This window comes from Prionailurus bengalensis, chromosome A3 (assembly GCF_016509475.1).
Source record: "Prionailurus bengalensis isolate Pbe53 chromosome A3, Fcat_Pben_1.1_paternal_pri, whole genome shotgun sequence".
NCBI lineage: Eukaryota > Metazoa > Chordata > Mammalia > Carnivora > Felidae > Prionailurus > Prionailurus bengalensis.
In genome coordinates this window covers 125,753,525-125,777,090 of record NC_057354.1, presented here as the reverse complement: position 1 = coordinate 125,777,090, position 23,566 = coordinate 125,753,525, and the positions used below count along the sequence as shown (strand labels likewise).

At 52.6% G+C, this 23,566-nt stretch overlaps 1 protein-coding gene across 1 annotated transcript; it reads right to left on the bottom strand.

The window, feature by feature from the left end:
- Nucleotides 1–5,453: 5,453 nt before the first annotated feature.
- OSR1 (odd-skipped related transcription factor 1) lies at nt 5,454–17,008 on the bottom strand. Its single transcript, XM_043604477.1, is given in 4 exon segments — nt 5,454–6,270; nt 6,272–6,383; nt 7,159–7,858; nt 16,874–17,008. Coding segments are annotated over 3 exon segments (981 nt in total). The 5' UTR covers nt 7,827–7,858; nt 16,874–17,008; the 3' UTR covers nt 5,454–6,069.
- Nucleotides 17,009–23,566: the final 6,558 nt, after the last annotated feature.

Sequence of the window (23,566 nt, the reverse complement as noted above, 5' to 3'; positions counted from 1 at the left end):
TGTAACGGTTAACAAGAACTCTTTGAGCCATGCCACCCACCTTAAGAATGGGTCTGCTCAAATAGTTCAGCCTTGGCTGGTCTCCCCGATGACACCACCATAATAGAGACTGTTCTGGACAGCCTAAGCACCACACCTGCTCTGGTTCTTAGTTATATAAGCTGTGAGATACTGAGAATATTCTGAATTCTGCACAAAATGTTCAGCTCTTGACACATGTTAATAAGAAGTGAACCAACCCCCCCAAGTAAATCTCATTATTTAAAGCAAGGCCTAAATTCTCTGGAGGCTTGTTTTCCCTCTCTGGTTCTTTGAGAGGTGAAGAATCTAGCCATTCCTGCCCCATCTCCTCTAGCTTTCTTCCATGGCCCCTGTAAAGTTCCATCTACCTACAGTCTCCAGTGTTACCCACTCCTACCAGTGACAAAAAGCAACCCATCCCTGCCTTGTTATGACAAAACTCCTTATCTTATCCCACAAGCAGGAGTCCAATCAAACCAAACATTGAAAATAAATTATGCCTATACCTCCCAGAGATGGCTGAACTGCTAAGAGCCATCTCCATGTTTAGAAATAAGAAACAAAACCTAGTCCATTCACCCATCCATCCCAGTTTTCTGAGCCCTTCTGTTTTCTGATAGCTGGGGCTAGAACTAGCACTGGCTAAGAAAAATGGCCAAGAGTGGTTGGTATCAGAGGGCCAGGGCTCACGTGACTGGGTAAAAGGAACATTCCTGAAGATATGTCCATGTAATAGCATTGTATAACTATCAGAGAAAGCAAAAATCCAAAGAAGATTGTAGTTGGGTGTGTTTGTAAAGTCAGAGACCCCCTCCCACCTATTCAGTCACACCTACCACATATACAGCCCCCTGACCTGCCCCACACCTCAGTCTGCCTCAAGTTGTCTCTTTCTTCCTACGTATATGCCACAAAGGAATGGTAGGTAGGGCACTTACATTTTGTCACCCACCTTCCTCTCTCAACCAAATACAACAATAATCTGTGAACTGATTTATCCATCTCCATGCAGTTTAAAGAAGGCTTCTTCCAAGTTTTCTAGAAGTTTCATGACCACCAGTCCAGGTGATATCCTTCCTCCATCCTTTTTCAGAATCTTTGGGTGATGAGAGTGAGGATGGGAAGATTCTCTTAGGAATAAGGCAGCTTGGGAGCTTCAGGATGCTGAGGGAAGCATTTCTAATGCTTTGCATGGTGCTTCATAAATGCCAAAGTTGTTCTGCAACACATTAGGGCCCGGTTTTGGTTTGAGTAGTGAATAAATGATTGAGAAAAGATGTATGACTTTGACCTCTACACCAACTGAATGAGGTAGGTGGGAAGAGTATTATCCCCATTAAAGGAAGAAAGGCCAGGCTCAGAGACATGCAGGGACTTGGTCAAAGCTTGTAAGTGGCAGGAAATGTTAAGGACTGGGTCTTCAGGCCCCTTGCCTCAAAGGAAACACAGCTTCTAATTCTTCCTCTGCCACTGACATGAGGTTTGCCCCCTTCCTCCTATCTCAGTCCATAGTGAATTTTTTAATCTGAAACATGAGAAAACTGGACCCAGCCATCAGTCTGGCTCTTGAAGTGGCCCTCTAGAAAGCCAGGCCGAATGGGTAGGGTGGGTGACCAAGCCTGTGCCTCCAAGAGCTCCGCTGATCTGGAAGCCAAGACCTCTGTCTCAAAGACCCAGCTTGAAAGGACTAGGGCCACACCGGATCTAGTGCAGGGCCTGGCCGCACCATCCCTGCCGGCTCGAATCCCAGGGACCTCCGTCGGACCATGGCAGTGCTGGATTCGAGGTCCCACAGGGACTCCAAGGGCCTTCAGCTCGCATGAACCCAGAGCTGCCCTCTTCGGCGTCAGCATCTCTAGTGCTCACAAACGCCCATAGCGGGAAGCGCCCGCTGTGCCAGTAGTACCCCACGTTCGTTAAGCCTGAAAGCGGGACACGGAAGTGGGCAGCGACCGCCCGCGACTGCCCGCCACAGCCGCGGGACCGTGAGCTCCAGCGCCTAATGTTCCGCGGGAAGAGTTCACTCTGCGCCTGCGCGCAGAGCGTGCGCAGTGGTGGAGGCGGGGGTAGGACCGGGTAACGTGGGCGGGGCGGATATCTCGCAGCAGCTGGTGCACTGGAAAGCTACGAGCGGAGAGGTTTATCCGAAGCCGCCAGATTCCAGAGGGGGACGCTGCGGGGCGTTGGACCCCAGACCAACGCTTGGGGTCTGTGGATCCTGTTGATGGAGACGAACGAATTCTCGGCGCGTTTCTGGAAGGGTTTGCAGGGCGGGGCCGAAAAATGTGGGAGCCGTAGTATCACAGCCCACATGTGACGTCATAACACTGCATAAATGAGATAGGTAGACCTGGCGGAGCCCGGGCGTATCTTGCCAGAGGCAAATGTGACGTTACAGCGCCTTAGTGCCATGGAAGGTGGGATGGGATTCCTTTGAGCCAGCTCTCGAGACACCAAGATTCCAGGGGTGGGGTTGGGTATGTTATCACAGGTCCCACATTCTTGGAACTGAGGTTATATCTAGGAGCCCTAGACCAGCCCACCGCATTTCTTCTTTCCCCCACAACCCTATGCTAGCCCTGACTCCCGCGGCCAAGAGGTCTGAGGAAAAAACGGCCCATTGTACGCCCCAGACCCCTGGCTACATTTCAGAAGAAGGAGGTGGAACCTGAACCTCTTCTTGGGAAGAAACCCCTGCGAGCTTTTCTTTCTCCACGGTGTACCGATCTCCTCCCAGAGCACCTGGAAGCTCCAGGCTGCCTTAAGGGTTTCTCGCGCCTTCTACCTGTTCAGCAAAGAGATCCAGCCGAGTAGCCCCGCTCCCTTGCCCCTCAGAGAAACAGATGGCCCAGCTTAGGAAAGGACTCCCGCTGAACTCTCCTCTCGCCTCCTTCACTCCCGAAAGCTGGGCACCTGAGACCACAAAAGCTTAATGTCTGAAGACTGGGGTCGGAGAAGGATGGGATCTTCTAGGCGTTTAGCGGGAGTGGGGGGGGGGGGATGTCCCCTTTGCAGAGTGGGTAGGCAATAAAACCCACCCAAGCATTTCTGGCATTCTCTTTGCCTTTTCTTGCGACCCACAGAGTAGGAGCTGGAAACTGTCCCCCAACCACGTTGCCAGGAAAGGTAGCCTGTGTGATGTCTTGTGGCCAGAATCCCCAGATTGCCCTCCCACTTGCCCTTCCATTTGCTGTGCTGTTACTACATAGCGTATGAACAATCACTGTCACAGTATAGACAGCGAGCTATGCTGAGAAGTGGCTTCTGGGTCCATCAGGATGATAGAACTATGGTAGAGCAAGGCAAGGCAATGGCATTGTGAGTGGTGGAGGTCTTTGGGCAGTACCCTGCCCCACTCCCAGCCCCTCTCTATAAACCCTGTGCTGGGAATCCATTCTTCTACACTTGATATTATCGAAAGTCAGTTGCAGGGTCTAGGATGGAAGGACGGGGATTCAGGTTACCAGAGGTGGCACGGGCCAGAATGGAAAAACTCGCCTGCGAACCTCCCCCATTTCACAGCTTTCAGGAGGTCTTTGGGGAGGGGCTAACTGCAGAGGCTCTTGTTGTCGTGGAGGAGTGGGAGGTGGCTAACTTGGGGTGGAGTGCGTTGGGCGGGGGCGGAGCGGGGCGCAGCAGTAGTAAATCCTCAGGAAAGATGGGACCCCAGAAAGAGCAGAGGAACTGAACGAGGCGCTCCGTCAGATCCTCAGGGGTGCCCAAAGCTCTCTGTGACAGGTGTATGTACTCAGTCACTGTCGTCTTGGAACAACCACGTCTCCCGACCTCCTGGGGCTAATGACAGAAACGATGTGGGCCTGCCATGGACCCTCACGTAAGCCATGGCCAAGTGCAGACCATACTACGGACTGCACTGGCTGGGCTAAAGCCAAGTCCAAAACCCACTGAATAACTCTTTCTCCCTCTCTGCGCCCAGAGATCACAGTTCTCTGGGATCCAGACTCTGGTCTGTCCCGGGTCGCCTCCTTATGAAGCTGCAGAAGAAGGGCTGTGATCTTGCCGGACTAGCGGAGATCCCTCAGTCCGGTCAAGACCCGGCAGCTCACGGTCCTCATTCGCAGTGGGCCGTGGAACCGATCAAGAAGTTTTTGAGCGCAAGACCAGATATCCACAGGGGTGGTGGACAGGGGCTGCGGCAGAAAGTTCTGCCGAGTCCTCAGCAGGACGCACTGAGGTGCCCCAGTCCTGATCCGCCCCTCCAGGCCTGTCCAGCAGGGGGCAGCGTGGCTCCGAACGCGGAGGGCAGGGCTCTCAGCGCAGGCCCAGCCAAGGCCACCGGGACACGTTGGGCCCCGGAACCGCGGAGTTCAAGCCCGCAAGGGGGGCGGGGGCGGGTATGCGCAGAGGAGGTGACGTTGGTTCAGTGAAAGTCTAGAGCGTTTTAACTGGTATGGCCTGGGCTTCCTTTCTCAGGCCGCAGGGCTCTGCCGGAGGCTGGGACCTTGGGTCCCCGTTGCAGGGAAGCTCGGCCCATCGTTCTTCGCGGCCGCTGAGCTCCAGGCTCAGAAGCCCGAGAGGCCGAGCGCTCGGCTTGGGAAAGGCCGCGGGCGCTACCGCCTGCGCCGCCCTGCGGTCAGGACACTGGAGCTGGGGGAGCCCCGCCCCGCCCCAAGAAGGAGAGCCCCCGGCGGCCTGGCCTCTAATTGTGGGAAAACTAGACGCCCCGGGGAAGGTTCAACTTGTGGAGGGAGGACTCAGATTTCCCCTCCTAAACTTCCCGGGCCTCCCAGGGCGCCCGCCCCCGCCATTCCTGACGAGGCTTTAAAAACTGTAGGGAATCTTTGGGCGTGGAGCCGTACTCCGGGCAGGGGATGAGACCCAGCCAGAGAATTGTATCGGGGGGATCCTAACGGAGGGAGGGTTGTAGGTTTGGGGCTTTGGGGCTTTGGGGAAGCAGCGATGATTGTGCATTTGCAGCGGGGTATTGGGGCCCTGGGGACAGTACTGGTCCTGAGGCTATACGTGAAGGCACCTCCCCACCACCACCACCACCACCAAAGCAGATGCTGGAGGCCAGTAGGAAAGTCTTTGGTTGGAGAGGTGGGTGACATTCTGTTCCCTTAGTGGATCTTAAGCGACCCTGGCACCCGGAGACGTTGTGATTTTTTTAAGGCCGAAGAAGTGGCTGCAGGCTGGGCTTCCTTGTAAACTACCAGCCCCGTGGAGGTGAGGGGTGGGGACACTGAGACCCTAAAGACCGAAGTGGAGGAGTAAAGTACGAAAATAAACATGTGGCCGGGGTAGACCAACACAGAGAGAGAGGAGGCTTCTCCACCCATCTCAACCCTATCGCCCCAAGAAGGCCGGGTTTCCGGAAGCGGAGCAGGTTGGAGCGGGCAGGGAATCCTGCTCCTCTGAAGGAAAGAAGCCTCCCAGTGTCCTGTTTGGGAGGGAGAATACCCATCCTGCAATGCCTGTAAAATAACCGTTTATTTCATATTTTAAAAAACTCCAGTGATAAATGTCCGTTACCGATGGTCAGCATAAAGTGCCAATCGCAATACAATGCCCTGCTCCTAGCCGGCTGCTCTCTCGTGGTGACGGGACGGCGGAACAGGGGAGCCGGAGGCCGGGCCCGCTGCAGCCGCAGGGCTCAAGGCCCCCGCCCCGCCATCCGAGTCCGAGGGCCCACGGCCGACCGGCTGCGGAGCAGGGAGGGGGCGCTCCTTGGCCCCGCGGTCCCAGGGCCCGGCGGCAGAAGCAGATACACGGATTACACTTTTGCAGGCTCCCGGGGTGGGGATGGGGACGGGAGGAGGGGGTGGACTCTGCAAACGCACAGAACTTCCTTCCCTCTCCCCTCTCTCTCCGCAGGCAGAGTTACAAGCTTATATGGTCAAAGAAAAAAATAATAAAGTAAACGTATAAAATAACAATAGAAAAAGTAATACTTCTGGGAGAGGCGCCGCTGCGGCTCCGCGGAGCTTTCGTTCTTTTTTTAAATGCAGTTTCCCTTCCGCCACGTGAGTACCGCCTTTTGGCCAAGACTTTAGCCGCGTCCTGGGGGAGCCGCCCTGGCGGCTGGGGTCACGGCTCCGGGCGGGGCTCTCGAGTTCCGCGTGCGCCCGGGACCCAAGGGACAAGTCTGGGGTAGGGGAAGGTCCCGGGAGCCCCTCCCGCTGCCCGCCAGAGTCGCCTTCGGCTTCTGGTCCCTCTGGAGGAGGGGGTATCGTAACCCAGGGTCCTGGTGACCTGGAGGCTCTTTTTAGCATTTGATCTTGGAGGTTTTGAGCTCCTTCACCTGTGAGTGTAGCGTCTTGTGGACAGCGAGAGTCCTGGACTGGCAGAATCCTTTCCCACACTCTTGACACTTGAAAGGCTTCTCTTTGGAGTGAATGTATCTGGAAGCAAAAACAGAATTAATCTTTGCAAAATGATGTAATGTTATAAACAGTTATCTAAGATCCCCTCCCACTGCAACCAGGCGCTTGCCCTCAAAAGAAAGTGGGGGGCGGGGGCCTAGCGTGGAGTGGGCAAAATTCTAAGTTTGTGAATAGAGTAGGGAGGTGAAGGAAACTGGCAGGCAATATCTGATCTATCTGATAGGTCAACGGGTCCAGCTAGGCCCACCCCTGCCTTCCCCAGGAGGGGCAAGCACTGTCTCCTTATAAGGTCTGGGTTAACAATAAAGGTGAATGAGGGGACCCAGGGGCAGGGAGGACAATTTGCTGGAGCTGTGCTGTCCAAGCGGGCAGCCACTAGCCACATGTGGTTATTAACATGAAAAGTAAGTAAAACTAAAAAGTTAATTTCGCAGTCACACTAGTTGCACATTTCAAGTGCTGGGCGGTCACATGAGTCACAGGTCCCCCTGCCCGTCACCGCAGAAACTTGGACTGAACAGCACTTGCAGATGCACAGGTGAAGGAAGGGATGAGAAGGCTGGCATGCCTGTCTGAAGCTCATGGAGACCTGACTTATTCTTCCCAAGCTCTCTCCACCCATCCTCCAAGAACCTATGCCTAAGCCTTGTATGGCTTCCTTTGCGATGTTAGAGAATTCCCAGAAACTGGGAGGCCTGGAGAGCCCAAGTGGGGCTCAAGAACCACCTCATTAGGGAGAAGGATGGTGAGGACAGTGACAGACAGCTTTGGGGGGGGGGGGCACACACCGTACCTGTGGTCCCGTAGGTGGTCTTGCCTCCGGAAGGCTTTGTGGCAGATGTCACACGTGTAGGGCCGCTCATCGGTGTGCGTCCGCTCATGGATAAGGAGGTTGTAGGACTTAGTGAAGTGGCGGCCACAGAACTTGCAGACGAATTCCTTCTTGGTCTTGGAAGGCAGGCGTCCCCTCGTGGGCTTCTTTTCGGGGGACAGCTTGGTTACATCCAGGAGGGCACCCAGCCCACCAGTGGGGGAGCCAGGACCTTCCCCCCGGCCAAGCTTGGATGGATCTTCCTGCGTGGCAGCTAAGGCCAGGTTGGCAAAATCAAAGCGTGGCTTGGTCTTGAGCACAGAGGGGCCACTGCCTCCAACGGTGATCTCAGGCTTAGGCTGGATTACGTGAGGAAACCAGGGAAAGGCGGGCAGCTGGAAGCGTGTGTCCACGAGGCTGGACACGGCGCCCGGGACTTTGGAGAATGAGGAGCGCGGCAAGTGCATGGCAGGGTAGCCCAGCGTCCACTGGTGCAGGTGCACAGCGTGCAGTGCGCTGAAACCGTACAGATTAGGCAGGTGGTCCGAGGGCACCGTGGGCAGGCCATTCACCGCCTGAAGGAAGGAGTAGTTGGTGAGCTGCAGGGATGGATGAATGGGCACTGGCGCTGGCAAGGTTTTGCTGCCCATTGCGGTAGCTGCAGTGGGTTCTCAATCGCAATCTGCAAAAAAAAGAAGAGAAAAGAAGGGAGAGAAAAAGAGAAGTTCAGAGTAGGTCACCCTCTTTAGGAATTCCAACTCAGCCACACCCTCTCTGTGCCCCAGGGTAGACGCTGGGAGTCTGAGACCCCACTGAGGGAACCCACTGCCCTCAGAGAGAAAATAGAACCTTCTCTGATGCAAGGGCTCCCTCCAAATGGCCATGGCAGAGACACACAACTTGCTACAGAAACCAGCAGGAAACAAATCCTACGCAATGCAACCAACTTAAATGAGGGCCTACAGTGGAGGCACAACCTGGGGGAGACCGGTGTGTGGAAATTTACATCCACGCAAGCCTGAGTCAACACAGAATTTCACTCTCCGGCGAAGAGAACAGGAACTTGGAAGCACATTTACATGTTCGTGTGCAGATAAACAGAAATGCACAATGACAGATAAACACAGATTCACATGCTCTGAAGCAGAGATGACAACAAGGTGGCAAGATAAACTGAGATGATCAGTGTTGTGCTGCTAAACAAAATGCTGGCGTGAACATGTTCACGTGTGCGTGTGCGCGCACACACACGCACACATGGGATTGCATGGAACCCACGCAGGGCCTCCAGGGAGACAGCACACATACAAACACACACAGATCTGTACATCTCCCAGCTCCTCTACATTTAGCTCTACTTAGCTGATCTTCAGTCTGGCTTCTAGAAGCCATGTCATCTTTCTCCTCAAAGCTCTCAACTTTGACCTCAAATTTGCTTCTCTGCCTCACTATTAATGAGCCCTCTTGACACGACCCTCTGCGGCTACTTTTGGGCTGACTTCTTACCTGAGCCCCTGGGAATTAATTGCCTTTGAAGGTGATGATACCCACCTTCATTTACTAATTCAGTCAAACATCTGCAGGTACATACAAGGGGGCTTCGGTGCCCTCCCTACTCCATCAAACAGGGTGCAGTGTCTCTGGGCTCTCGGATATTTGTGTGCGCAGTGACACCTGGGCAGGTGGGTATGCCTATGGGCTACAGTATTAAGGCCAATACAATCAGCTTCTATGCTCTCTGTGCCCTCCAACTGCAAGGCCAGGAAGCTGAAGTGACCAGCAGTCTGGCATCTGCTGGCCTCCTTGGTCAGGATCTCCAGCCTCCGTGGACAAGTCTGGGTTCTGCAGAGAGACCTTTCATCTCCAAGCCTCCCAGCCACTGTTAAGTCAGTCTCTCCAGTGGAGGCAAAAACATGGCGAAGGAAAAGTAGAAAGTACATGGTGGGGGGGGGGAGGTGGCTTGCGAGGCTCAAGTGCTGAACTCTCTCAGCTCTGAGCTGAGGGCTACTTGAGAAGTCACTAAGGGAACAGGGTGCTTGGTTCTTTGCCTGTCTCAATCCCCTGCTGCCCACTTTTCCCTTACCCCCATTTCCCCTCTTCTCTTCCTCAGATTGCTCCTCTAACCTTCAGTAAGCCCCCCTTCCTGGGTTGTGCAGGCCATGGTACCGCTCCTTCCCACGGCTGGACGCTGACACCACCCAGACAGTTCCCCTAGGCTGGCTTACCCTCAGCCCAAGGCCACAAGGCCCAGTCGGACTCGGCAGCATTTCACTGCAGCAAAGCTTCTCACGGGAGATAGCCCTGCCCTTTCAGGAAGGAGTATGGACAATCTCGATGCAGAAACCCTTTCCCTTGGAAGCTGTCAGAGAAGTCACTGGCTGAATAGTAGGCCCGCGGAGAAAGAGGTTCTGCAGGGGGTGGAAGGTGCAAAACACTGAAAGCCTGCAGAGATGTTCCCACTGCAGGTTACATTAGCAACCCGGCAAAAACCCAGTGTTAAGGCAGCAATTAATTCAGCCTGGCGCCTGAGGACCCGTGCCTCAGTAGCAGAGGGCCTCCCTACCAGTTTTCCCTGCGGCTTGGATCACTGGTGGTCCGGTGATCCCAGAGCGCCGAGATCATCCTAGAGCGCTAACACCCCGCGAAGCAAAATACGAATTGGGGCAGAGAGAAAGCAGGGGCGGATTGGGGTTGGGAAGGAGAGAGGAAGGAGAAAGAGGACTCTCGCCAACTTAAAATGTTGGCCCACACTTAGGTGATTAGGTGAGGTGAGCGCTCTTTGATTTGCTGTCACCTCTTTTTCCCCTCCTGGCGCTGGAAATCAGATCCTTATTTCCGGCTCCCCGGGGCCGCCGGGGCCACCGGCACCTCCGCTTGCTTCTCTAGGTGCTCGGCCTATCGCCGGCCAAGAGAGCGGCGGTGACGGTGCGACTCTGGGCTGCAGAAGAGCCCGAGCCCTGCCTGTGCCCCGGTGGGGAACCCACCAACGTCGGGTACTAACCTGGCCTCTCCTCGCCTACCCTGCCTACCCTCAGGAGCCCAGAAGACCTGGGGCTCCATAGGGGGAGGGGGCTTTTGCAGCCATCACTGCTCTTGGGAGCCAACCTTTCCGGGCTATCTGCCCGATCTTGTGTCCCCCAACACTCAATTTATTTTCTTCAGCAGCACGGCCAGTTTCTTATTTTCTGCTGCATTCCGAGGCCAGGGCTCCCCAAGCTCTCGCCAACGACTTTCCCGGGGACGAAATTCGTTCGAAACGTGGCTCCTTACACTAGTACCAAGAATGGGCCAAATGCACGATCCGGTTTCAGGCGGTCAACTAAGAGAAAAACACAGTCTCACACTCGCCTCTCCAGCCGGAGAGGATGAACGAACTCCCAGCCCCTCCGAGTCCCGTTGCCCTGACCCGGGGGGCCCTTGTGTGAACGTTTTAGATTTTTAAACGCGAGGGCAAACACCTCTCCCCGGACCAGGCATCCGCTTGGCAAGGAGCTTGAGCCTCGAGATCTGGGAGGCGCGGGTAAAGATCCCGACCACAGGCAGCAAAAGCAATTCGCGCTTCCAGTCCTGGGTCCCCCGCGCAGTGCAGGCGCTCCTTCCCTCGCGTGGTCGAGCGCCAATTCCAGGTCTGCAGCCAGCCCTATGCCGGGCATTAATGAAGTGTGCAGAGTCTATTAAAGTGGTTTATTCGGGGCTAATTGAGCGTGAGCGAGTTAACTGCTTGCATTAATGAGGACGGAGCGAGCTCCACGAGCTTTCGCCTGAAGGAGCCCAGCAGCAGCCCCAGAAAATCATCCTTGACATCGAATCCCCAACACGCGTGGTGACAGGCGTCCAGGCCCCTGGTGGGAGGACTAACCACCACCAGATACTTCTGTTGAATTCTCCCAACGAACGAGAGCGAACGAACCCTTCGGCTAGGCGGCCGTCCCGCGGCATTTAAACGCCCGCTGCGTCCTTAGCGGTCTGTTCCCCAGTCTTAATGAAACCGCAATTACTTCGAGGAGCCTCGGATAAAATATCCACCCACTGGTCGCCCCCTGTCCCTGTCAGCCCTTGTCTTCTCTAGGAGGCCGTGAGCCTGGGAGACCAACTTGCTGTGCACGTGGTTTCTCTTCCCAAAAGCCAGCGCGCAGCTCTTAGCCCGGTTGAAATTTACCAAATTGTGGCAACAAAGAAACCCTCGCAGCTACTTTTCACTCTGAGAGCCCATCCCGCTACTGCTCGAGCTGTTGAAAAAGGACTGAATGTGGGTTTTCGTTCTTCTGAACCTAGACATTTCGGGAAAGAAAGTAGTTCCGCAAGGCAGCCCCTCACCTCTTTCCCTCTCTCCTCGGGCTTCCCCCTTCTCTCCTGAAGGCTGAGTTAGGGGACAGTCAGGGGGAGGAAACGAATCCTCGCCTTATAAGCCCCAAGCCGGAGACATGCACGGCACCCACAGCGTTTCTGCTACTTGGGCGTGCGAGTCTCCAATTGGGAAAGAGTGCTCGCGACCCCCTGCACTCTTCCCTGAACCGAGACAGTCGCAGGTTAACTCCCCAGGCCCTGACTACACAGAGCAATCATCCTATAGAGAACACCCCGAAGTCAGAGCAGAAGTGCGAGGCGGGGTCAGGCACGCGGCCCTGCGCTCCGGGTCCAGCCGGCCGGATTCCCGAGCGCAACTACGCAAAACAACAAACTTGCACGAAAAGCGCGACCCGGCTGGGGCATGCACCTGTCCCTGGCGCCGTCGGCTGCGGCCGTGGCCATCCATCCATTCTCTCTTCCTTCTTCGTCAGCTAAAGTAGGTCAAACTGCGCTAGGCGCGCGTTTCGGGAAAGTTTCTGCCCGCGGAAGTTTCTTCGGTTTCTTAGAGGGGGGCCCACAGGCTGACTCCCGAAGTCCGCGGGCATCTCGCCGCGGATTCCTAGGAGCCTGGCAGCGCGAGGGCCAGTGCTGGAGGCCCGCCCCCTCCTTCCCCGGAGGTCAGAGGCCGAAAGACCCCGCTCGGGAAGTCCCTGAGCCAGCACCCCCAACCACCCTGGGCTGCAGCTGCTCTCACTTTCACTAAGGTCCTGCAGCCTCCGTTTGGCAGGAGGAGCTTCCTTCTGGGACACGGAGAGAGGAGACACCCGCCGCGCTGTGACAGGGGACCCGGGAGCGCTGCCCGCATTCCCCTCGCTGAGCAGGGGCGCCCGGGGCTGCAGTTACCTTGTTCCGCGGCGGTCCCGGGCTGAGGGAGTCTCTGGGGCTCCGCTGCGGGGGACCCGGGAAGCCAGAGGCGCTGGATTCCACAGGCACCCCCGGAGCTCTTGAGTCCTGGCCCCTCTCCGGCTGCGGGGACTCCGAGCGCCCGACGCGCGGGAGCGCTCCACTGGCCCGGAGCCCTGCCCCCCGGAGGACAGTGAGCCCCGCTCGCAGCTCCCTGGTTGGGTCTGAACCGGGAGCGGCTGAGAACTTGCTGGGGAGAGACCGAGCTCCGACTCACTCATCCCTTAGCACCGAGCCGCCTACTTATTTTAATCCACCACCCTCCTCCCTCCCTCCCTCCTTCTCCCTCCCGCCTCCCCTTGCTTCAGGATTCCTCCCCTCCCTTGCCTGTCCCCCAACCATGCCCTGCGCCTGCGCACTGAGAGACAAAGTTTTGCTGACCCGGGCAGCCGGCTTTGGCAGCTGCGTCGCTTTGCCACGGCCTCCCCGGACCTGAGTCCCCTGCTTTTCGGTCCTGTGCGACCCCTTTTGCATTGTTAGGCTCACGGTGGCATCCCTGGAGTGCTAAAGGAAACAACCTCAAGCAGAGGAGAGCAGGCTGAAACTGCACACTTCGCAGTCCTATTCCTGCTCACCTGGGACACAAGTCTGTGCAGGGGTGGTGGGAGGTACCCCGGGATACCTGCGCCGAGGCTTGGACTCCAGTGCCCTTCGGACCCTGGCAGAGCCGCCCTTTCTTCCAGAATCCTTTCCCAGAGGCGGCTGGCCCTGGGTATCCAATAGCTTCTGGACGTCCAAGAGGGCTCATTGCCAGGGCAGTAAACCAGACCTGAATGCCTATGGCTGACCCCAGACTCTGGCTTGTGGAGTTCAGTGGAGAGATCAGAGGTGGAGGGCAAGAAAGTTATTGGAGTCCCAAACCCTCTGGGATTCCACTCTTACTTACAGTCTACCCCTCCAATCAGGTACTCATTGGTTTGGGGAGTTTGGAGAGCAAGCTGCAAAGATTGTCAGCTCCAGGACCTCTAAGCTCAAGGAACTGGTTCAGGTGGCATTTGGGACCTACAAGAGGTCAGGATTCTGGCTCCGAAAAATTCTGCCTTCACTCCTTCCGCCTTAGAGCAGCATCCCTACCTTACTGACTAATGGGCTCCTCCGGGAGCTGCCCTCCAGCTGACCCCAGCCCTGACCTCTCCCCGCCACCTCTCTGGAACACTGGGCCCTGGGTTCAGGAGGAGGCAATGGTTTCCCAGGACCTGGGTGGGTCTAGACTGACACCACTGCACTCCCAGTGTTTGCATCAAGGTCGCTGCTGAGTGACTCACCCAGCCCTGGGAGCTGGATCCTGGACTCAGTGGGTCTCTAGCATATCGGTACTGTGTCTCTGGGAAGGGAATGCTGCTGCCAAGTCCAGCTTTCCTCTGAAAATCTTATTGCTTTTTAGGGTGTCAATCCCTGACCCAGGGAAATGATAGTGGAAATGTCCCCCCAAAAGACATAGTTGAAGAAGACCCTTGTCTTATCCATAGGGCTTTAGGACAGAACCTGGCCTCCAGCCCCTAGGTAACTTTGAGGTGGGTGGGGAAGAAGAAGGGGGGGGAGAGGTGCAGTTTTTGCCCCAAGGGATTGCACTCATCCCCTGCCACAGATTAGTGCTGGAGCAAAGGACCCATGTAAGTTTGCAGTTGGAATCTTAACAGCTGCCAGCATGAGGTGATATTCTGGCCAGGGAGAGGATCCTTGGGAGAAGAAAGGAGCTGAGATCACTCCCTTCCCTGAGATTCCAAGGCAGCAATACCAAGAGCAGGGGAAGGCCTGGAAGGAGAGTCCAGCAGGGTATTCCTGGATTGTGCTTGCTCCTACCTGGGTCAAGGAATTTCCTTGTGCTAGTCTCAGGCTCTCCTAGGAGACAAAACTCAAGAACCTCCATTAGCAGCAATGAAAGAATCCAAGAGAGGTCTCCACACTTGGCCCTCTGGCTGTCCAGATTGCTTAGGAAGTGTCCTCTCAGAAAAGGACATTCAGGTGGGATGGAGCCTCCTGGGGTGTGCAACCCCATCTCCTGCTCAGAACTCCACACAGCGTGACTATGTTTCCTCCCTCTTTCCACTTCCCTATTTCTTATGAATCAGGGCCCTTGGCTAACATGCTTCAAGGACTTGAAGAAATCTCTAGATAGTAGGATCCCTAAAGAGCTCATGGAGAGTCTTTAGGAATGCCAAAGAAAGGACCATGAAACTGGGTTGTTTAACGCCACTTTTTCCAGGTTATCTGGAAAACTGATTTGGACTCAGGCCAAATCCTGGAATCTAGCGGGTGTAGGGCAAGATGAGGATGTAAGGTTGGAGCTAGCCCCTCATGGCCCAGCATCCCAGGCTTTGCCTCCCAGACTCTGGCTGGGTCTCCTGGAGCTAGTCTGCAAGGCAGGATGAGACAAGGTGAGAGATGTGGGACCCTGGCACAGCTGGGGCAAAGATGGGCCTGTTTCAAATTCCCACCTTGGAAGATGATCCTGCTAGGTCTCACTTGACAAGGAACAACCCCAGAAACCCCAGGAATGAAATTAAGGATTTGTTAATGGCTCAAGAGTCCTCCACCCCAATCTGAGCTCCCAAGGGAGTGACCCACAAGCTATGGCCTCGGTCTGCACTGCAAGCCAACCAAGTTCAGGTTCCCTTTCAGCACCGCAGGCAGAAGCAGCCCAGGAAGCTAGGAACCCCACTGCCCTCCTTCCAGGGGGAACAGGGGCGCATCCCCTCCCCCACCTACTTAAGAGAAACTGATCAGCCCAAAGCATAGTCGCAGTGCTGCGCCTGGATTCCAGCTTGAATGAATTGCAGAAGGAAGGACCCAGGACGTCTAAGGGCTTCCAGGTGACTTTTTAGCGAAGTCAGATTCATTTAGGACTCGCAAGGACATCACTTTTCGAATTTAGTAAACTTCCTCAGTAGCCAGAACCCAACCGTCCTATGGCCCAAAAGCACATCGCAGGTGACAGAAACTTTTGTCTGGCCTCGCATCCCGTTCCAGGGCGTCCAGAGCACCCCGCCACCCGCGGCTGCAGCCTCTGCTCACTGTCGGCTCCCGCCGGAGACTAGACCCGCGCAAACTCTTGCCACCGCTCCTTCTGGCTCTCTTTCTCACCCACCGCCTGCAGGGCGGAACCGCCCGCGCCCAAGGAGTCCCTGTGTTGTCTGGAACGGAGCACCCTTGGGGAAAGGTCCCCAAACTAGCTCCCGGGCTTCCAGGTCCCGGTTACACCCCACCCCGCAGGTGGGGTCCGGCAGGGATCAATAACCCCCGGCTGCCTGCCGAGACATCCGACCGCCTTGCTCCCAGTCCCCCAGCGAGCCCTCGCCGCCACGTTCTGTGGGCACATTGGGGGGGTTGTGACAGCCCCTGCTGGTCTCCCTGCCCCAACCCCAGCTCCTCTGGGAACATCTGCTTACTGGGAAGGAAAGAGCCCCAGCCTGTCTTCCGAGTGAAAATTGAACAGCTTCCAGAAAATTAACTAGAACATGGCCTCTATCGCTTTGGGGTGTTTTTGATAAAAAAAAATGAACCCCACGTCTCCCTACTCCCCAGCCACACAAAAATGACCTCATTTTTTAAACATGGAATTTACTTAGCACTTTCGGAGTTTTTGCTTCCAATGCAATCTTTTCCGTAACTACTTTGTGGACAATTGGGGCTCTGCTCATTTGACCCCCCTTTACGCATGTACAGAGCTTTCAAATAATCCGGAGATTTAGGTATCCCTCTGTAATCATTTAGATGATGGATTGTAATAGCTCAATAGTTCCTCTGGAACCATTACGATCAATCAGGTCAAAATCCAGCTTCGGGGAGAAAGTTTTTAAGCGGGGGAGGTAGGTAACACGACATCCACACACACTTGTACAGATAACACGCTCTGATAACGTACAAACAACTCCAGAGTCTTAAGAGAATAGATCCCAGGTGAACCCAAGAGCCGGTGTTTATTGTGACAGCGACAGACAAGTTACAGTATCAAAACTGAAAGGGAAAGTGAGCTGTGTTTCCAGGCAGTTCCCGTTTCGTAAGTTCTTTATGAGACCCTAGTATTTTGTAACGATTTGTCACCTTAACAAATGTAACAATGCACATAGACACAGATCTACCCTTGGTTTATAAGATCATGTATGAAGCACGGGTATTCATGTGAAATTGCTTGGGTTCTGGGCATACTATCATCTGTAAAATGAAATGATGATAATGCCTTGTATTGTGAGGAGCATGTGTAAAATGCGTTTGAATGGTGTGGTGAGTTTCGACTTTTTGTACAAGTATGAGTTGTCAATTATTTTAGACAGTTAACAAATCTATGTTCTAAGACTACTGAACTTTTTCTCTTATCCAACGGTGGAAATAAATGTATTAGAAACGAAGCAGTGTCTAACCAAATTGAGGATGACGAAGAAAAGTTATGTTAACTGAACCGTGTATAGTCCGGGTGAAACACTTCGGAATAGAATTACCTTACCATACCCGCGGCGCTGCGTCTTTAACGGGCTACTTCGGCGGCGGTCGGCGCTGGAGGAATCCGCGTTCGCGGTAATTAAACATTTCCAGACACTGGAGGGTTATTATCTGCATAGCGATTTCCGGCGAAGGGACTCAGAGCTTGTCTGGCTGCGAAGTTTTATGCAGATTCGAGGAAGCAATCCTAAAGAAAACGCGCCACCTGCTGGCGAGCACTGGCATCTCCCGGTGCCCTTGCCTCCAAAACTCTCAAATCCATTCTCTTTATTGAATCTTACCTACCAGTGGGTTTCTTCCTCTTTTAATTTTCTTTTGTGGGTTACGAAATTCGCCTTTACTCGTTTAAAACTATGCACACTCTTATGCTTCCAAAGAACAAACAAAAGAGGGATTCCCTTTCTCCACAGGGTTTCTGGTTTTCCCTGCTCCAAAAACCAGATTTGTGAGTTTTTGTTTTGTTTTGTTTTTAAGTAATCCAAAATCCTTGGCAACTATCTACCACCATTAGTTTCTGGTCCTGGGAAAAACGATGAGCCAGGATCTGTGAGCCTTTTCTGCAGTCTTCGTCAAAGCTGGGTTACTCTACCTTGCAGGTAGCTCCCAGGTTGCCTGAGAGGTGAGGAGAGGAGATCCGTTCTTGCACCCCTCCCGCCCCTGTGGGGAGCTGGGCAGTACCAGATCCCTCCATTCTGTTTCTGGCTTTCTGAAGACCATAGGAATGAAGAGAGGGGGTCTGCTTCGTCAATCGGTTTCCCTTAAACCCATGACGCTTGCGACCCCTGTCCTTCCTCCCAAGCCATTAGATTCCAGCTCCTTTGTTTCTCCCTTTCCGTCTGAATTCCCTCACAGAATATTATAGCTACACCCTCTCTTTTCCTTGGCATCAAAGATGCATCTTTTAATTTTTTTTTTTTAATTTTGGGGGACAACTGGGTGGCTCAGTCAGTTCAGCGTCTGACTCTTGGTTTCTGCTCAGGTCATGATCTTGCAGTTTTGTGAGTTCAAGCCCTGCATGGAGCTCCACACTGTCAGTGTGGAGCCTGCTTGGGATTCTCTCTCTCCCCCTCTGTCTCTGCTCCTCCCTTGCTCATGCTCTCTCTCTTTCTCACAAACTAAATAAACTTAAAAAAATTTTGTTGACAAGTAATTGACATACAACATCGTGTAACTTTAAGGTGTACGAGCTGTTGTTTGATACATTCACAGACTGCAATATGATTGCCACCATAGCCCTAACACTTCTATCACTTTACATAATTACCATGGCTTTTTTGTGATGAGAACACTTAAGATCTAGTCTCTTAGCAACGCTGAAGTTTATAATGCAGTACTGTTGACTATAATCCCAATATTGTGTATTAGCTCTCCAGAACTTACACTGGTTGCAAGTCCCCAATTCTTCCATCCCCCAGCCCCTGGTAACCACTACTTTCTGTCTTAGGAGTTCAACAAAGATGCATCTTGGATGCTTTCCTTCCTTGCCATCAAAGCTCCAGCTTTTCAGATAGGGACAGAAAGAGAGAAGTCTTCAGAATACATCTGTTAATTATGCTGTTTGGTCTGTCCTCTGCCTATAGAAGAAAGTAGGGTGTAGGAGATCCTTGGGAGCTTCAGCTACATTGCTCTCACAGGCCTCTGGCCACCTTCCTTATGTTTGAGAACCTATATAAAGATGACAAGCTAGGGATCGAGGAAAAGACGGACCCCTTGACGCTGCCCCAGACGGTTAGAAAAAGGCTCTGCTCACCTAGGACCCATCACTCTCTTTGCTCCAGTAAGAGGTAGGGTCTCCCAGTTCCTTATCCTGACCTTGCAGTGAGGGGAAGAAAGGAAAGGGACCCAACTTAGACACTCCAAAGAACTGCCAAGGCCACCAGCTCTCCCCCAGGTGGTGTGAAGCTATGGGGTGCCTCACCTTGATTCATGAATGAGGACACTCACTGGGAGATCAGGGGCTTATGCCTCTTTTGGGTTCAAGGCAGGAGGTCTTCCTGAGTGCAGACTATCATGCTGCAGTCGTGCTGGCTTCCCAAAATGGTGGCCTAACTGGGATAGAAGAGATTGCCTTTGGGAACCTGAAAGGCATCTGGATGCAGCTCTAAAAAGTGGCGATCCTCCTCCACCTGTTATGACAGAAACCCAAGTCCCGACTTCAGGGAGGCGGTGGGGTGGGAGACTGTAACTGAGAATGTTCCAGGACATTAGTCCCTTGACCAAATCCACAGTGACAAGCAAACTGTGAGAGGGCCATGCCCTCTGCTAGAAGAACCCCCGTTTATCTGATTTCTGTCAAATCAGACTTTATAGGAGGAGAACAAGTGGTATTTGTGGATCTGAGCCACATGACAGTGTAGTGCCATATCTACACAGAGGAGGAAACCAAACTCCCTATTTTAGCCAACCACAAGGACCAGGCACCCTTCCTCCACGCTCTTAGCCAGGAGTTGGTGTGGACGATGACAATACCAGCTCCTGCCATAGCTCCCTTTATTCCCAGATGGCTCCAGGCAAATCCCCTTGTGGATCATGCCTCCAATTCCCTATGTGGGAACCTTTCCTCTGATGATAACAGCATCTGCTGAAACACTTTGAGCAAATACAAAATAAAAAAAGGGAAAGATATTAGCATGTGATTTTTCACTTCACTGAATGACTAATGGCTGGGTTCCTTTGGTATATTAGGTGTTAGTTTGCATATCGCATGTCAACAAGAAAGAGGTGGAGAGAAAATTTAAAACTAGAGTGTTATTATCAGTGTATTCCAGATAAATAATTTTCAGGAGTCATGACTTGGCTTGTCAAAAATTAGGTCTGTAACAAACATTTTAGGAGATTTATCTAAAAAAAAAATCAGGTATTCTAGTGGGGCCTGTTTCTTTCCTAATTTTCTGAGAAGATATCCAAAGGGGAGTTGCCAAAAGCCCCTATGAATGGAAAAAGCTTGGTTCTCAATGCCTGGGGTCCTGCATAGGCAGCAAGGTGACTGGGAGCCTGGAACACCACAGCAGAAGGCTTGACACTTCTGAGTACCTGAGTCTTAGCCTGAAACAAAGCCCACTCACTGGGGAAAGGAAGGATAAGAGAACATCCCACAGCTCAGTTTCGCAACTGGCCAGTCAGCTAATTCCTGCTGGAGTGGTAACCCACGGGTAACACACTATTGGGTTAAGAAGCTGCTTTACACAATCCTGTGGCACAGTCAGTCCCAGAGTCTTTACACAACACAGATTGCTGGGTCCCATCCTCAGAGTTTCTGGTTTAGGAGACCTGCAGTGGGCCCTGAATATCTGCATTTTTAAAAGCTCCATAGATTATTTGGATGTAGGTGGTCTTTTGAGCAGATATATACTGAGGGCCATTGGTAAAGTATGACTCTGGCCCACGGTACATGGGTCTTGCTAAGGAGAATTCCAAGAATTGAAAAGTTATCCAGAGTCAAAGAAACTGCTCTTCATTGAAGTATCTTATACATTTGAGTAGGCATTTCTTTTTGTAAGCCCCCTCTTCTTTATTTGCAAGAGAAGAGAACTGTATTGGGTATTTAACAAAGACATTCTCACTTCCTCAATTTTAAGATTCCACTTCACACATGCTGTAGATGATGAGAGATTTGGGGTAGGTGCTTGGGTCCTGACACTCGTATGATGTAGGAAGCTCTGTACTGCCCACATGTGGGATTTGTCCCATGAGAGAGCCAGCCTGGGTCTTGGAAAAAAAGACTCATCTCAGCCCACAGAGAAAAGGTCACTCTGGCAGGAGAGCTCCTTTGGGAATACAGATGCCCCAGACGACCAACAAGCAAAACTACCCTGTAAAGTTGGGTACGCAGAGTCTATAGTTTGTTCTGTGAGTGTTACCAGAAGCTGCACAGAGAAGGAAAGTGCTGTGGGCTGAGTGGGGAATCCTTGGTCTGGCCATTCACCCTGCACATTCCAGATTTTGTAATAGGACTGATGGTTATTCTCCACACAGAAGCAGTCTAGACAGCTGAATGGAAACACTACAATAGTTCATTATTCCCTGTGTTACTTGGGGTCAGGACATCAGGTCATAGCCAATAGGGCTTTTTTTTTCTTAATGCTCTTCTTTCACTTTGACAGTACTTTGCAATTTGGGGAGGGGGGGTTAAAAACTCACTTCAAGTGTCTCTTAATTTTAAAAAACGTGGGAATCGTTCTACATGAGCATTAGCAATTTTAATCACTGATCATGTGTGTCGGTAAGGTAACATACGTATCTCGTTGAAAATGTTTATATTCGGGGGCGTCTGGGTGGCTCAGTCGGTTGAGCATCTGACTTTGGCTCAGGTCATGATCTCACAGTTCGTGGGTTCGAGTCCCGTGTCACGCTCTGTGCTGACAGCTCAGAGCCTGGAGCCTGAAGCCTGCTTCAGATTCTGTGTCTCCCTCTCTCTCTGCCCCTCCCCCACTCACGCTCTGTCTCTCAAAAATGAATAAACATTAAAAAATTTTTTTTGAAGAAAAAGAAAGTGTTTATATTAATTTCCTTAAGTTAGGTATCTCTAGGGCCCCTGGTTTGATGGGAAGGACCTTTGATTTCAACCACTAACACCACTGGACTAACTTCAGTGAAGAAGGAACTCTGTGTGGGGCCTCCAGGAGGAGGCATCATTCCTGTTACTCTTGATTTGCTAACAGAGAAGTGAGGTCCAGAAGCCTTCCAGTGCAAGAGGTCAAGGCTCCTTGGTGCAGTCCTGGAGCGGGATGAAGCCTCAGAGGGTGCAGCTGGACACAGTTTTCCCAGGGCCCTCTCCTCTCGTGAGCTTGTGGGCCCCACACCCCGCATCACCTGCCTGAATCCCTACAACAAACCAGAAGTCGGTACAACAATATTCTCACTTTCTGTTAATTAGTCCCAACTTTTCAGAGCTGCATAAGTCTGGAGCCAGGACTTAAAAGCAGTTATGTCTGATTTCAAAGCCCGAGTTCATAATGAAGCACACTTGGGCCTCAAAGTTGTGGTCTGATGGTGGCATCGGCATCCCTGGTGAACTGCTAAAAACGCATAAGCCCAAGTCCTGTCTCCAAACTACCAACGTGGAAGGTGCATTTTAGCAAGACCCCAACCCCCAGGCTCTGTGCTTGCTGTCTTTGCCCCAGACACAGGATTTAATCTCTGCTTCTAGAATGGAGAGGAAAAGCTCCTGGATGTACCAAATTAAATCAAAGAGCCACAGACTCAAGCTTAGAAAAATGGTAGCACCAAACCACAGGTTTAGACCCACAAACCCTGCTCTGGCCCAAGAGTAGGCAGTGTGGGCCGGCCCACCAACAAACTGGCTCTGGCCCTTCCTGTGGCCACTGTCCTGTCTCCAGAGGTTAGGGTGCCTGAGCAGAGCTTCCGCTGTTAAGCTGGGCACAGTCTCTCTACAAGAAAGGCAGGCTTCGGAGCTTGCTTGAGGAGACAGGAGATGAGACATAATAGCGGACCTTGACGGTATTTTGGGAGCAAAGGTACTTGCCTCTACCTCCCACCTCCTAGTTGACAAGAAAATAAAAAGGGGTTCATAGGATCTTCTTTGGTGAGACATGAACTTACACAGTAACACACGCATTACTGGTGATATCTACACATTAATAATGCATAGTTGATGAGTCATTTTGGCACAGATAATGTTTTGAAATTCCAAAGGAATCCACAATTAGGGATGGCATGTTAAAATTACACAAAAGGTCCGTCTCTCACAAATCCCAAAGCTCTTAAATATGCACGTTCGTTTCGTTATCTCAATCTCTGCCCAACTTAGTATAATCATCGTATCTTCCTCATCAACACTCTGCCAACAAAAAGGAACCGAGTTTCAGCAAGTGTGCTCAGCTTCTCTTTCAACTCCCTCTTGAAACTCAAATGCAGAAGATGTCTAAGTGGAGGTGCAGCGGCCCGGGGCCCACCATGCTGAGTGTCAGCAGGGCAGCACAGGGTCATCAGGGCGCCTGCTGGCGCTATCCTCTCCCTTTCCAGGTGTTTTCTCCTCCAGGAGCCCAGGGCTTTCGGCTGGCCCCGTTTGACTCTCTCCCTTATTCTGAGGTTGGAGGGGTTGCAAGAATCACCACATCAAGGGAGATGTGCCTGTTAAGAGCAGGGTCTGGAAAGAATCATGTTTAACCTACAGGATTGGCATAGAAATGATGGAATTTGCCTATTCCAAAAAGCACAGAGTATAAACTCTTGGAGAAACCTTAAACATATCATCTTTGACACCTCCATTTCACAGATGAGAAACCTGAACCTCCAAATATGATGTACCCAGGAACATGACGGTGACTCGGAGCTGGGTTTCGTGACATCTGGCGGGTACCCTTTACATTTTTCTCCCTACTCCCCATTGTTGTGAGGGAGGCCTGGAAGGGAGGTGTCTTACAAGGGCCTCCCTTTGTTCTCCATCTTCAGAGGACAAAGCTTGTGTTAGGCATTGACATCCCAGGGTGGAGGCCCTCGGTGAACCGGGAAGGCGCGCTGCGGTATACGGATGCACCGATGGATGGCCGAGCCTGGGCTCTGGATGATTGCTGCTCGGTGCAGCAGCTTTATGAAAACATTAAATGTCATTACTTATTTCTTCATGTCCAAAATGTATACTTCAACATTTTTTCTCTGTAGACAAGTGTCACTTTTACTGCAATCTTCAGGCCAGATGTTCCTGGTATAAGTGGTAACAGCTGCCATGCTGGCA